The sequence below is a fragment of the Raphanus sativus genome, chromosome 2, assembly GCF_000801105.2.
Source record: "Raphanus sativus cultivar WK10039 chromosome 2, ASM80110v3, whole genome shotgun sequence".
In the NCBI taxonomy this organism is placed as follows: domain Eukaryota; kingdom Viridiplantae; phylum Streptophyta; class Magnoliopsida; order Brassicales; family Brassicaceae; genus Raphanus; species Raphanus sativus.
The window spans coordinates 27395880-27410979 of record NC_079512.1 but is presented as its reverse complement, the minus strand read 5'-3'; the positions used below and the strand labels follow the sequence as shown (position 1 = coordinate 27410979).

General features: G+C 36.8%; 3 protein-coding genes and 1 long non-coding RNA gene across 8 annotated transcripts; 3 read left to right on the top strand and 1 right to left on the bottom strand.

Annotated features, from left to right (window-relative positions):
- The first annotated feature begins 910 nt into the window (after positions 1-910).
- LOC108841887 (transcription factor MYB46) lies at positions 911-4155 on the top strand. The gene is made up of 2 exons (XM_018614670.2): positions 911-1321; positions 3367-4155. Exons 1-2 carry the CDS (start codon positions 1044-1046, stop codon positions 3926-3928), a joined length of 840 nt encoding a protein of 279 aa, XP_018470172.1. The 5' UTR covers positions 911-1043; the 3' UTR covers positions 3929-4155.
- Positions 4156-5018: 863 nt separating this feature from the next.
- Positions 5019-8292, bottom strand: LOC108842164 (zinc finger CCCH domain-containing protein 56). Of its 2 annotated transcripts, XM_018614996.2 has the most exons (3): positions 8189-8292; positions 8073-8106; positions 5019-7484 (listed from the first exon to the last, which is right to left on the bottom strand). In XM_018614996.2, the coding sequence occupies exon 3, from the start codon at positions 7420-7422 to the stop codon at positions 5377-5379; it is 2046 nt and encodes a 681-aa protein (XP_018470498.1). In that variant the 5' UTR covers positions 7423-7484; positions 8073-8106; positions 8189-8292; the 3' UTR covers positions 5019-5376. The 2 variants fall into 2 exon arrangements, with proteins under 2 accessions (XP_018470498.1, XP_056858841.1); XM_057002861.1 differs by having other exon boundaries at positions 8073-8273.
- Positions 8293-10734: 2442 nt separating this feature from the next.
- On the top strand, positions 10735-12916 carry LOC108842166 (nuclear transcription factor Y subunit A-1). 4 transcript variants are annotated; one of them, XM_018615000.2, is made up of 6 exons: positions 10735-11080; positions 11303-11578; positions 11739-11818; positions 11907-11978; positions 12079-12243; positions 12376-12916. In XM_018615000.2, exons 2-6 carry the CDS (start codon positions 11305-11307, stop codon positions 12589-12591), a joined length of 807 nt encoding a protein of 268 aa, XP_018470502.1. In that variant the 5' UTR covers positions 10735-11080; positions 11303-11304; the 3' UTR covers positions 12592-12916. The 4 variants fall into 4 exon arrangements, with proteins under 4 accessions (XP_018470502.1, XP_018470500.1, XP_018470503.1 ...); XM_018614998.2 differs by having other exon boundaries at positions 10738-11080; positions 11736-11818; XM_018615001.2 differs by having other exon boundaries at positions 10751-11080; positions 12082-12243.
- Positions 12917-13468: 552 nt separating this feature from the next.
- LOC108842167 (uncharacterized) lies at positions 13469-14833 on the top strand. The gene is made up of 4 exons (XR_001948236.2): positions 13469-13927; positions 14036-14097; positions 14225-14295; positions 14368-14833. It is a non-coding gene; the product is annotated as an uncharacterized LOC108842167 (long non-coding RNA).
- Positions 14834-15100: the final 267 nt, after the last annotated feature.

The following is a 15100-nucleotide window of genomic DNA, read 5'->3' as shown; positions in this document are numbered from 1 at the left end:
TGTGCAAAAGATGTTAATACTATAAATCACGTGTGTAAATTGAGAAATTAAAATCATGACTCCCGTTTATTCCAATAGGACGGTATTTTATGTGAATAAAGGAGTATAATATTTTCTCCGTAACAATAATTTGATTTCTTCAAGTGTACGTGTTGGTGCCGAGAGGTGGTTGTGTGAAGCCGAAGCAAAACTTCTTGCTCGGCTAAGCCTAATATAAAGAACAAACAAAAAGGGTTATGACATTGGACAACTTATTACTATATTCAATCGGAATATGCTTGTATAAGTAAACAGTTAACGAAATAACACAACATTTGCTTACCTTGAAAATGAAGACATCCTTGAATAGAAAATAGACATGCTCATGAATATATAAATCGACGTTATATAGTATTATATATACGTATTATATATACACACGTAAGGTTAACGATTTAGACATGTCTGTATTATATACCTTGCGAATGAAGAAACTTTTTTTTATAAAGACGAATGAAGAATGGCGAAACTAATATAAATGATTTTTATACTCAAAAAGAAAAAAGAAAGAACAAGTGAAGAGCACTTCTCCTTTGGCTTTGATCTTTGCATTTCGGGTCTCTTTCAAAACCGTTTTCATCCATGACCGATCAACTAACGTTTCTTCACTCGGTTAAATTAGTTATATATATACAAACATACAATATACATATATGTTGTAAATATTCGTCGACTTAAAATGTATATAAACAATTAGAATATTTTTTAAAAATGTTTTAAAACAATAAGCAACACACCGTATATTATAGTATATATAATAATGCTTAAAATAAATAAGGAAAATATATTAAAATGGAGAAGATGTAAATTGGTATATTGGTTTGTCTTCCTAGAATTGTAAGCAAACCATACAACCATCCCTTTCCTCCTCATCATCATTCTCCCTTCATCAAGTCTTCTCTCTTTTCCCTCTCTTTCTATTATAAAAACAAACTTCACTTGTTCACATCAACAAAACGATCGAGCCTTGAGAAAGATTAAGAGAAACAATTAACTCAACAAAAATGAGGAAACCAGAGGTAGCAATTGCAGCCACTCATCAAGTAAAGAAGATGAAGAAGGGACTTTGGTCTCCAGAGGAAGACTCAAAGCTGATGCAATACATGATAAGCAATGGGCAAGGATGTTGGAGTGATGTAGCCAAAAACGCAGGCCTTCAACGATGTGGCAAAAGCTGCCGTCTTCGTTGGATCAACTATCTTCGTCCTGACCTCAAGCGTGGCGCTTTCTCTCCTCAAGAAGAGGATCTAATCATTCGTTTTCATTCCGTTCTTGGCAACAGGTATATATTTTCCAATCATTTTGGTTGTTTCATGTTATCAATTAAAAAGCTAACTATAATGGATACGTTTTCTTATACAAACTACCATGTTTCAGGTAAATATTTATTTGCTTAAATTGTCTGGGTAATTTCTGGTTAATGGGTAAACTGTAAAAAGGCATATTGAGAAAACCAAGCCAACTGATCAAGAACAAAAGTCACCTTATCAACTTGTTGAATTAGATTTTTATAAAAATATATTAATTATCAATATATATGTGTGTGTTTTTCGACCGGTTGAATAGGAAGTGAGCTATCTATATACATAGATAGTTAACATAAACAATCTGTGTATACTGCTCTGTTGTGATTTGTGAATATGATACGATACATAATATACATAGCGTGAAAAGGTATGATCGAACTTCAGGTTGAAAATATAATTTAGTTCGAATTTTCATTGGCACGATAACTGGTAAAATTCAACGAGATGAATGATTGTTTGTGAAGAAAACTGACCCAATTATAATTATAGTAACATTAGAAAGTAGACGCAAAAATTAAACTAGGAATGAGTACATTCATGTGTAATTATATCATTAAGTGAGTGGTCAGAGTTCGTTAATCGTGAGTGTTAAGACTAAAGAGAGTGCTTCTTATTACAAAAAATGTTCTCGTGAAACCGACTTTTGTGTCTTTGTCACCTTTTCTTATCTTCTTTAGGGTTTTACTTCAACTTTCGTTTTCTAATACACATTTTAAGTTTGTTCCTGTCACTTCCTACAGAAACATACACGTTGGACATTACTCCGTTAAATAAAAATTATACATTAATTTTCTATTGTATACTTATTTCTGTTTTGAAATGTTGCTCAACACCTTTTACATAGAGCTGGGTGTCAGTTAAATTAGTCCATGACCAGATGACACTGACTAATTCATGTCTAGATGACCATTTTTTTTATTCGTGAAGATCATGTCAATTAACATGTGCTGTCCATAGAATCCATTACAGACAACAAAAGAAAACTTAATACAATACAAATTGCTATATGGATCAAAACATCATAATTTACTTCTGTAATTTTGACGAGAAAATAAAATTTTATGATAGTTATCAGAAAACTTGTTTTGTGGTTTTAGTAGAAAACAATTTATTTTCAGAAAAAAATGTTTTTACTGTCTTGCGGGAAATTTGTTTTGTAGTTTCGCGAAAAAAATCGATTTAACGATTTTGCCAGAAAAAAACTGATTTTGTGGTTTTGGTAAAAAACTAAAATTTGCTATTTTGGTGGGAATAGCGATTTTGAAAAAAAAAAATAATAATTTGATGAGAAAACTTTATTTGTTGAAAAACTTGTTTTCCGATTTTACGGAAAATTTTGATTTTACAATTTTGACGGAAAAACTTAATTTGACAAAAAAACTTCATTTGTCGAGAAAATTCATTTTACGGTTTTGACTAAAAGACTTATTTTGTGGTTTCAGTTTTTTAAAACTGATTTTTTTTTCCAAATTTGATTTAAATCAAACTCTATTTGTTTTATATTATTAGATAAATCATATTCATATAGTCCAAACCCATTGACACTCAGTACTCACGGTCTAATTGGTCTTGTGACTCTTGTTTAATTGTAGCCTGCGGTCTAAATGAATGTGACCAAATTTCGTCAATTTATGTATGGACATGAACGGTCCATGGTTAACCCACCATTTCACCGCTATACTTTTATACGAACTAAAACCAAGTTTACTTTTCCTTATTAATGCATATATAAACTAATTGATTCTTATGTATAGATCTTTGATATTCGTTAATTAGTTAATTTAATAAAAGTAAATCACATATGTTTGTCAAAACTTATGTGAAATGACTGAAATCATATAAAGAAATTTTATTAAACGCAAAGTAAAATGTCTAGAACTTTCTAGTAGTTGCAGTACTTTGCTTTCACGTACTTTTGGTCGGTTTCTAATTCTCATGCAAACAAACATTTAATGCACTTTTATAGATTTTACATAAAAACGTCTCATTCAACTAGTCTACCCTTTCTTTTATTTAATAGGTGGTCTCAGATTGCAGCACGATTGCCTGGTCGGACCGACAACGAGATCAAGAACTTTTGGAACTCAACAATAAAGAAAAGGCTAAAGAAAATGTCCGATACATCAAACCTCGTGAACAACTCATCCTCATCACCCAACGCAAGTGACTCGTCCTCTAATTCCTCTTCTTCTTTGGAGTTTAAAGACATTTTTGGAAGCTTCATGTCCTTACAAGAACAAGGATATGTCAACCCTTCCTTGACCAACATGCCACACAACAACAATCCATTCCCAGCGCCGCCACACCTAATCAGCCACCCGTATAAGGACGATTTTACCCCTTATGTAGATGGTTTCTGCGGAGTAACCACAGGAGTACAAGGGGAACTCTACTTCCCACCTTTGGAATGTGAAGAAGGTGACTGGTACAAGGCGGATATTACCAACCACTTACAGGACATGAATACTAATGGAGCCGGTAACGTACCCGAGAGTGTGAGAATGGAAGAATATTGGGACCTTGACCAGTTGATGAACGCTGAGGCTCCTTCGGTTTACTTCAACTTCAAACAAAACATATGATTTTTTCACTTTCATCTTAATTCTTGTGGAATTATACTAAGATTCATAGCCACACACAAAATGCAAATACTGATATATACATTGTCATAGATAGATATTGAAAAGTTAGAGAGTGTTTTGTACATTCCGAATAATACTAGGGCTTGATGTGCCATATGTAATGATTAGTCAATGTAAAAAAGTACATATATCTTAATAAAGACGAAATAAACACATATACATTTATGAACATTGTCAAATATTTCAAGAACTTTTTATTTTTGGGGTGAAATATAACTTTATGATATATTCATAATTGAAATGAATTCTTTTGTTGACTATTCATTTTATTAAATCAAATTTTAGTCGAGAGTAAAATTGTTTCGAAGAACTTTATTTGATCTACCTAGTTTACATGAAAAAAAATACTTTTAAACTTTTATTCTGTGAGAAACGAAAGAATAAATAAAAGTTTTTTAAAGAACATAAGAAAATATTTACAAAACATTGGTTTGAGGGAAGAAAAGTAAGAAAAAAAGTAAGAAAAAGAAAACTTCTACACTCACTACTTATTGGAGCGGCTCGAATTGGGGCTATATTCACTGCCTTTTTGTCTGTCTCAACAGCTCTAGGCACACCACCTTACTTTGCATTCCTTTCTAACCTGATGGGAGGATTGACCCGTTATGGTATCGGTTTTGTCCCTATAGCTAACTACGTGCCGTTGGCCAAATGGCGGGAATATGGATTATTGATATCAATAGTCAATATTCTTATCTGGCTCGGTGTAGGTGGTGCCTGGTGGAAGTTCATCGGCATGTGGTGAGGACTGAGGACTAGCCCCACTCATTAGGATCACATTATTTTCCTTATATATATAATCTCTTAGAATGGCTTTGAGATTCAGATTTGATAAGGATTAATATCAGGACTTATAAGAGTGAGTTTGAGCTTGAAATTTTTATTCTCTCTCACATTTTGAGGTGTAACCAGATCTTTTAAGTTGCATCAATTTTGTATCAACAGAGGAACACATAATAAACCAAAAGGAAAAGAATGAATATTATTAAGCTGAAACAATATGTTATTATTTTCTCATACATCGTTCATGGACAATATGACTTGAGATATTATTAGAAACAACTGAGAAACGAGAATACAAATTAAAAAAAAAACGAGAATAATAAGAGACAAAGAGGAACACTTTCCCCTTTGCTACAACAGAAGAGATAATAATCAATTTAATGAGGTAAAAATTACAACAACAAAGTAAATGAAATTTCAGAAAGAAGTCTGAAAACAAAAACTGAGCCTTTTGGTGTTATTAGTAATTCGAAAAAAGCACTTACCAGGACCTTTTTTGTGTGACTTCTCCGTTGTGCTTTCTTGAATAATAAAATAAACAAATCATCATCAGTTTCACATCTTCACAGAACACATCAACCTCTCTCTCTTTCTCTCACACTGAGTTAGCGATCAAGCTGCAGCTGGTCGAGCCACGCATCAAGAATGTCACTCTCACGACCGTCGCTGTGAATGTTCCCACTCGAACCACCACCTTGAACCAATGGCCTTGCGCCACCATTCATGTTCATGGATAGGTTGCTGCTGCTGCTGTTCCTAGGTGATGCAGTCTCTTTCACCAGCTGCTGAACCCATGTCACATCTGCTTCCCTGTTCGAGTTACTATTATTAGCCAAGGAATGTGATTTTCTCAACCGCCCTAACTCATCTGATTGCACCGACCAGTCCACCTTGTTTCCATGGTTCTGGTCCCAACTCGACCACGGACTCAGCGGCGAACCAGAGTCACCACCACCACCCTGCATCACATCGCGTGGAAGATTGGATCCAAACTCACGGGAGCTAAGGCTGCGCGAATGCAGCTGCTGTTTCATCCGAGCGTTCATCGGAGAGATAGGCTCCATGCCTCGCGGTGACTGCAGCAGAGAATGCTGCTCCACGTTCTTCGGAGAAGACATTAAGTTTGTCCTGATGGGAGAAAGCATGCTCTGCTGCTTATTACTACTCTGCAGGTGATTAAGAAGCGCTGACTTGTGGGAAGGTGATAGAACAGACGAGACAGCGAGCTGATCAGAGAAACGTGGCGATAAGACCTCGGCGGCTGAGAAATGTTCCTCCAGGTTCTTGGGACGAGCGGAGTGATTCATAAAGCGTGGACTGGAAGACATGTGCATTTCAAACTCTTGCACATCTCTAGCGTTCAGAGAAGATCTCAGACGACTCAGCTGGACATTGCTTCCAGGAAGATGCAGAGCCGGTATGTTCTGTTGAGGCCAACCCATGGATGAATGAGGAGGCTGCATGACACCGTTTCCAGAAGGAGAGATCGGAGGCGTGAAAGAGTGTTGCTGAGCAGCAGAAGACGGCGAGCCTGGTAACATGTTCAAAACAGAAGCCATGTCCATAGCAGAGGAGGAAGCACGAGGAGATGGTAATCCAGAGCCTGTGGAAGCGTACAGAGGACGCAGCTCTTCTTTCAAGTGAGCGAAGAAGCAAACCCTACGGTTGCAACCAGTCCCGTCCTTGCACAAACGTGTTCTGTACTGAGCAGGGTGTAGCCAGCATTCAAACACACCGTGAGCATACTCGCACATATCGCCTTGCTTGCATGAGCCCTTCTTGAAGTCAGGGCACGGGACGCAGGTGTAGTGAAACTTCCTCGGGTCTCTTCTCCTGGCGTTCTCGCCTGGATGCGCGAAGGGACACTCGGTCCAGTCGTGGGAGTAAGCTCGAGAACACGGACGGATCTTGAACGAGAACATACGGAACTCGTCTGTTGAGTAGATACCACTTTTGATGTCTGGCAAGGATGGATCAATCGGGTACTCCTTTTTCTCTGATTCAAAACCTCCATCCACCACACCATTGGCCTTAGTTGGAGAAGACACCGAATCCAAAGAGAGTAAGGAGGAGCCGTTATCCGGAGATGAAGACAGAGACCGGAAACTAGACCCCAAGCTAGACGATATAGTCTCATCTTTCATCAAGATCTCTTCAAGGATGGTTCTCAAACCAGGAGAGTGAGGAGACACAGCGAGAACATCAACGGGACGGTTCCCATGAGCATCAGGGAGGTTAGGATCAGCTCCTGCACTCAGAAGCAGCTTGACAACATCCAAGGCCTTCACAGAAGCGCCAGAGGCAGCGCAGTGAAGAGCGGTGCTTTTATCAGGACCGCACGAGAGATTCAACTCAGCTTCAGGGGAAGAGAGAATAAGCTTGACAACGTCCAAGCTCCCGTATAACGAAGCAACCATCAGCGGTGTTCTTTGCTCGACGACCATTCTTCTAGCGAACCTCTGGCGTCTGTACCAGAGACCCACCTGGTTGATGATACAAGGCACAGCAGCAGAGAGATGCTTCTTAAAGCCCTCCACGTCGTTATCCGCAGCAAACTCAAGTAAAGCGGAAAACGAATGTTCACACTCAGCATCGTTCATGGGTTTGGCCAGAGTATTCTCTGTATCGAGCTTCTTAAAGAGACCACACATGCTTAATCGATCAGAGGGTAAAGCGTTTGAGCAGTGAATCAACCAATCAATAAAACGTATGCCTGCAATATAGAAACAGAGGACACAGATAAGGAATGCTATTGAATCGAATAATACATAAAATATTTGACCGAGAAATAAAGGAAACAAATTTGATTAGTAAACAAAAAAAAAATTACATAAAAAAAGAAGACTCAATCAAAGATCAAACCTTTCACGGTCAGATCTAATTAAAGGCTGATTTTTTTTTCTGAATAAAATCAATTTATAAGGACAGGAGAAAAAAAAAACAGATTCAGTTCAGTTCAGACGAACATCCACATCTAACATTCTCTTACCAGAGACGTTCCGACCAACCAAAACAGATGAACAACTTTGAAGAGCAGATGATTCATAAGACCCAACTACCTTAAAACCAAATTAATATATTAAAAAAAAAGATCTTAAAAGTAAAAGCCGAGAAGAAGAAGAAGAAGAAGAAGAAGAAGAAGAAGAAGAAGAAGAAGAAGAAGTCAATGAATAGTCAACTGGTAATAGAAAGCTCAGATTGAGATTTACATCAATGGGAAGAAACACAACACATCATATTCCGATATTCAATTAAAAAATGAAATCTTCACCAAATCTAATCCACTCGCGAGCTTGCTTACCCCTGTCGGAAGATCAGAGGCTGAATCGTTCGATCTGGAACACAACTAAAGGTTAATGGCCCGAAAGACAGAACCACATTTGCAGATCCAAAAGGAGGAAGGAGGGAGAAGATCACCTCAGAGAAAAAAAGAATCGAAAACGGATGAGAGAGTTGTTAAACTGGTGTGACCGGGAGAGCTGGTGAGAGGTAGAGCGGGGAGGTTAAAAGAGCTTTGGAGCGTATGTGACGGGATAAAGCGGTAGGAGGTGGCGGGCGCGTGGGGATATGTTTAAGCGTATTGGAATACAGGTTTGAAATCCATGTGAAAAATAAATGGAATCTGATTCTTAAAATCTGAGCCGTTGGATTTGTGAAGGAGCGGGGGACTCCGCTGACTTTCGGTGGTCAAGCTGCAGGTCTTTCGGCTCCACCCTTTTTATATTTTTAAATTGAGAATATTTTTCTAATACTACTATTTTGTGAATTTTTATAATTGGAGATGTTAGAGAAACATTATTACAAGGATTTCAAAAAAAAAACTAAGTGAAAATATGATAATATTTATTATTTTTATATATAAAGTGAGAATCCTAAATTCAAAAATCTTCATTTAAAGAGTTAAGCACACAGAGAATCACATCTATTAGTACTATCATAATACTTTTTTACATATTCTATTGGTTTATCCAGTGAGGTTTAGAAAAAAATCCATTTAGTGGTATAGAGTAGATTGGTTGTCATGCTATATGATATGAGTTTGAAATGTCTTTCGACTAATACAAATAGATGAACCGAAAACTCGAAAAAATGACCACTAAACTACCATTATTTGGTTTACTGCCATAAAGTTTATATACTCATTTACAAACTTTATTTTTAGAATTTGATTGGTAAAAATATTACCTAGAAAAAGGAAAAAATATATATATATATACATAAATAAATTTTAGAAGAAAAAGCAATGTTAGAGAATTTTAAATATTTTTCTCTTGCGTTTTATAAAGTAAAAAACATCTTCTGTCTTCACATTTTTCTTGTTTTAAGCTAAAAAGCAATTTTCTTTCATTATGAAAATAGAAAAGAATCCAAAGTAGAATTGGCTGAACATTTACGTTACTAGAAACTAGTAAAACCTTAATGTCTTTTGAAAAAAAACTCAATGTTTTCATATGCTTTATTTGTTACTTGTTTATATGCGTACTTGTAGACAATACGAGTGATCACATTTTCTTCAGTTCGATAGAATCATATATCCATATGATACATGTCCTTGTCAAAAAATAATAATCATATGATACATGTCTGCCCTGTCTGATTTCATAATAAAATTTGCATGTGTTTTTCTTTTCCTGTAATATTGTAATCTCTTATAATTGCACATGCTAAGTAGGTGTGTACTGAGCTAATAAAAGGTGACCACAATCATTCATTTTTCAATATCTATTGGTTATCTTAGAGTGTGGCCCTTAAATTTATGTATAACACAATGTGAGACATATGATTGAAGTTGGGCTTTAGCTAGCAGTCGGATTTGGTTATATATGTATATACATTTTTGAAAAAAATATATGTATACACATATGGAGCACATACTTTAAAGTCTTAGACGAATTACATGCTGGTATTGTTCGAATGTAACAACAAAACGAGATCATGGCTGAGTTTAACCGGACGTTGTCTAGTTTACCTCTCGTACCAGAATTGCATGATAGAGGGGTTTTGTCATGCATTGAAAAACTATTTTATCTAATCCATGTTTAGGTTAGGACTAGATCAAAACCAAATCGCAGCTAAAACATATGGTTAGTCACATACCTCTCTTTTGAAAGACGAAGACATTAATTGTCCTACATCTATACTTCATGTTCTAGTGGGATCACAATACAACAATATAGTTTAGTGATGCAACGGATCTAGTATTATCTGTGTTGCTAATTAATTGACTTAATTATTCATTAAAAGGTAATTCAAATTCAAATGCAAATCATGCATATGCTCTAATACAACCTAGCTGAGACTTCGAGTGGCTTGCATGTTAAACTTTATCGAATGATTTGATCACCATTTATCAGCTCACCTGTATCAAGAAAAAAGACTCAAGAAAGATAAAGTCTACATATATATTAACAAAGTGAAGATGGAACATGTTGTGAATATTAGCATCTCTAAGTGCTAATTTGTAAGGATGCATACCGTATATTTGTAAGGAGTATACAAGGGCGACAAAGCATTCCAACAACAAGGTATCTTATTAACCAACATGAGACGATCATCCTTGATTCTGTGGATTCATAACGAACATAAAATAAGCATACCAATTGCCTAGCTCTATGAACAGAATAATTGAGTAATGACAATATATAGGAGACTTCTAAAACCTTTGTTCACGCGTTTCAACGAAATATTTGCCGCAGCAGTAAACAACCAAAATTCTTAAAAATAAAAATGAAAGAAAAAAAATAAAACAAAAAGAACAAAAAAATTCAGTATTTTTCTAAAATGAAATTGTTTTTGGCCATATAGCCCCCACAAATTCCACGTGTCACACGTTCCAGCCGATCACTTTGCGTGTCACTTTCAAGTTTCTGCCGGAGAAAAAAACTGAACCTATGATGACATCATCACCCCGGCGAAGATCACAGATCTGCGCGCGCTGGCATCTTTCAAATGACGCCACGTGTCGAAATCACATTCCTAAGTTTCAAAACGCAATACAATTCTGGAGAAGAAAAAAAAAATCCCCCAAAAGGAAAAAAAAAGGACTAGGGTTATCTTCTAGCCCAATCCTATTCGTCTTCAACGAGTTTTCAGTTACTGTCGGCTGTCGGGTGTTCCGAAAATCAATTCACCAAACCAAGCTCTTCTCTTGTTCTGTCTAAATTCCGATTCTTTTTTTTTGTTTTCCAAATGAGCTTCCGCTAATCGTGATCGATTACGTAACCTCACCTCAGGTTTTTTTTTTTAAACTTCAACAAAAGTCATCATCCTACAAAGACGATTGCTAAGCTTTAACTTCATCATCATCTGGTATGTTAATTTTGTTTTCTTATCCCTCTCTGTCTGTTTTTTTCTTTGTCTATTTGAATTTAGTCGCTTCAGACAACAATTGATCGAATTGTAGGTTAAAAGACTTCACCTTTTGAGTATTTGCATGTCTCTGCATTGCTTAATGATTCGAGGAGGAAGTTTTTTAAAAAAAGTTTTCACCTTTTTTTGTGCTTTGATTTCGTTTTTTTTTTTATTATGAAGAGATGCAATCGAAATCGGGAGAAGGAAATGAAGAGGAAGTGAACCAGCAGTCTGATCAGCAGCAGCAGCAGCAGCAGCAGCAACCAATGATGATGTATCCAGACCCTTGGTGGAAAAACAACTCCTTTGGTGGTGGTGGTGGTGTCCTTCCTCAAGAGACACCTCCATCGAATTCTAATGGTGAATCAGAATCAAACGATGTTCATTCACCATCTGAAGACGGTGGTGATGGCCCCTGTAAGGATTCACAAGCTGCTACTTCTTCGTCCCCTTTAGGTTTGTATCATTCTTCTCCCCATTTCCTATGGAAGGATGGTCCCTGAGGTTTCTGTGAATGAATCCAAAGGAGACTCTGTCTTGTTGGAGTGTGGCAATTATTGCTTCCTTTTGTTTTCTTTCTTGTACCTATAATAGTGTCTCTCATATATTTCAGTAGATAACCATGGAGTTGAAGGGAATGATCCAACGCATGATCAGCAAATTGTTCAACCACCAGAGCTTGTTGGACACTACATTGTATGTGGTTTTCCTCTTATTCTCTGAGTATATGATATGTGTCACTTCTTTAGCCATTAACTTGATTACTTTTTTTTTTCTTTTAAAGGCATGTGTGCCAAATCCATATCAGGATGCATATTATGGAGGAATGATGGGAGCATATGGCCATCAACCATTGGTATCTTATTAAACTTATCTCTACAATAGTTACATATGGTGGTGTACTTTTTTATTTGATGCATCTCTAAGTCTATATGTTTTGTTGAATGGGTTCAAAGCAGGGGTTTCGTCCATATCTTGGAATGCCTCGTGAAAGAACAGCTCTGCCGCTTGACATGACACAAGAACCTGTTTATGTGAATGCAAAACAGTACGAGGGAATTCTAAGGCGGAGGAAAGCACGTGCCAAGGCTGAGCTTGAAAGGAAAGTCATCAACAGAAAGGTTCTTCTCTTTTTTCATTCATTTATCAAAGATTGTATCTTAATAGAAAATGGAATCTAAGCATGGTGTACATTCATCTGAATAAGAATTTCTGCGTAACTCGTTTAAACTTGTGTCGTCTTTGTGTGATAGCCGTATCTTCATGAGTCGAGACACAAGCATGCGATGAGAAGGGCAAGGGCTAGTGGAGGCCGGTTTGCCAAGAAAACCGAAGCAGAAGCAGAAGCAGCAGAGGATGCAGCTGAAGCAGCAGCAGCGGGGAGAGAAAGAGAAAGAGAAAGGTGCTCAGCAACCAACTCATCAGGCTCTGAACAACCAGTTGAGACAGATTCTTTAGGTGCACCTTAATCAGCCAAAGCTCTGAGAAAAGAGAGAGACACGCTTTGGCTATATATATATATATCTCCACTGCGCCCCACACTGGCAAATCATTCTTGGCTTTTGGGTTTTGCGTTTGCTTTAGTTCTTGTGAAAGTCCCATATTGTGTTGTTTTGCAGTTACTATGTACAAAGAGAGCCGAGTTCTTCTTTTAGGTGTTAGTTTTGGACACAGGAGACAGGGGAATAGTCAGAACTCACTACTCAGTAGGTCTTGTTTTATTCTTCTTTTAACTTTTGGAAAATACGTATGTTTAATCATTTGCTTCTCTGAGGAGAAAGTGTTGCAGAGGTTTGAACTTGTTTTTTTTTCCTTTTATACTTTACCAAGAGAAAGAAAATGTGCAAGATATGTGAATCCATATGTAACCACCTATCACAATCAAGAAAATGCGCAAGATATGTGAATGCGAATCCATAGTTGTTTAATTGGGTTAAGCCCATCTGCAGTGCCTCATGATGTCTGAGTTTCGAAGATGTGTTTTGTACTTTTGTTCTAAAAGAATCTTGGGGCAGTTAGTAAACCGGTGTCTTAGTTTCCGTGGAATGTGGTGTTGGTGTCAGGTTTGCTTTCTTATTCACTTACACAACAAAGGTGACTTCTTAGCAATTGATATGTGTTTGATTCCTAGACTGCTGCTGAGTATGAACGGCGTAGAGAAAACTTCTTCGATGAACTTGAAGTTGTCTTTGCCGATGTGGTGATGGCTATCATTGCTGACTTCTTGTTGGGTTTACCTTCCTGCTTTCTAGCTCCTACTGTGTCTCTTAGACCACCACTTTCTGCTGATGGTTTATCCAAGTTCTTCCACAACTGTCCAGATAACGCCCTTCCAGGTAGCATTGTCACTTGTCAGGCACATGTGGGATAAGTTTGAAGAAGCTTGTTCTCTTCTAATAAATCCAATGTGTTTGTTTGCTGCAGATTGCTATCTCTGCAAGAACTTCATATTTTTGGGCCTATTAGTGATTATGTGGATGGACTTGAAAGATGCGTGTAATGCAGCAGAAGAAACATGTGGAAAAGTGGTTGTTTCCAAATCATCTATCATAATGCTCGTTTTATTCTTCTACTCATTATTGTTCTGATTGTGTAGTTATCATTGTTGTTTGCTTGCTTGGGTCCTGTCATTATATTTTCTTGAATGCCTTTTCTCCTGAGGAAACAAAATGGAGATCTTTCAAGAGCTGAGGGGATCTTACACTCAGTGCCTAAAAGCGAGATTTGGAGAAACTGTCTCAGGGCACTGATGGTTTGCTACAGCAACCGTGCTGCACCACCATGAAGGGAGAGGCGCTTTTGATGGTATGTTTCACTCATCTTCAAAATAAGCCTTCAGATAAACTCTTGAGTAGGAAACTATAAACTTCATACAGGAACAGATAAATATTCTTTCATTACATTTGATTACAGCTTGAGAAGTATGAATCATCAATAAAGCTTTGTAAGCAGACAATGGATTTGTACCTCGTCTTGTAAGTAAATTTATCCTCTGCTTATTTGATTTTAAACAAAAATGTCTGCCATAGATTGTTTAGTTCTTATATGAGTTGATTAGTATTATCAACGCTTTACTAACTAGAATGGGAGTCCTTGCTTTAGTGCCAACATGCTCTGCTTCAGATATCAGGAAGGCATATAGGGAGGCTGCACTCAAACATCATCCCGACAAGGTATTTCATATGCTGAAACTGTTTTGCTTTTGCGAGCTTGTGGATCTAAAACAATTTTGTATCTTGTTGAAGGCTGCTGGTCAGTCTTTGACAAGAAAGGAGACTAAAGATGAGAGGTTATGGAAGGAGGAGATAGAAGGATGGAGTTCACGTAGATACTCCCGTCGTAATTGTAAATATTATCTCCAAGATATCTCCTATGCAAATACTCCAGGCTGATACCGCGCGGATAAAATTATGAGAATATATACACGTCACACGATTATAAACATGGAAAGACTTGGGATGCAAACAATTTTCTTTCGTAATGGAGAAAGAGGAGAGTTCTCTCTATTGTAGGCCTCTCTCGTTTGTTGTTTCACTCTTTTGATTGTACATTCTTTCAGTTCATTGAGTTTTGAAAAGAACAGAATAGAAGAAGCTAGGTTTGATTTTGCATTTCAGACTTATTTGACTCTCTGTTGAAGTTTTTAAATTGTTTTTTTTTGCAATTTTTTTATTTATATGTGTTGAATTAATATATAAATATTAATACCCACTCCATTGTGTTCTTGATAACAATTGTCAAACAAACGAAAAGACAAACATGGGTATCGCTCACAACTTGTAGAATTTGCAATAGTAGTTGGTCTCCTCAACCAACTTTATCACAACTTTTTTTCCAATTATGTGTGGCCAACAAACACAGACGTCTTGCCAATTGTAGGTGCAGTTATGGCCACCAAAGAATATATGAATAATACTTTCTCCAACTGTTTTGATGCTTATTGCTTTAACTTTTAGATGTATTCAATCAATTTGAATA

Coding starts and splice junctions, on each gene's coding strand:
- LOC108842166 (XM_018614998.2), top strand. CDS start 11,305: ATGCAATCGAAATCGGGAGAAGGAAATGAAGAGGAAGTGAACCAGCAG. Junction 11,979..12,078: donor CATATGGCCATCAACCATTG/GTATCTTATTAA, acceptor ATGGGTTCAAAG/CAGGGGTTTCGTCCATATCT. Junction 12,244..12,375: donor GGAAAGTCATCAACAGAAAG/GTTCTTCTCTTT, acceptor TTTGTGTGATAG/CCGTATCTTCATGAGTCGAG.
- LOC108842164 (XM_018614996.2), bottom strand. CDS start 7,422: ATGTGTGGTCTCTTTAAGAAGCTCGATACAGAGAATACTCTGGCCAAA.
- LOC108841887 (XM_018614670.2), top strand. CDS start 1,044: ATGAGGAAACCAGAGGTAGCAATTGCAGCCACTCATCAAGTAAAGAAG. Junction 1,322..3,366: donor CATTCCGTTCTTGGCAACAG/GTATATATTTTC, acceptor TTTATTTAATAG/GTGGTCTCAGATTGCAGCAC.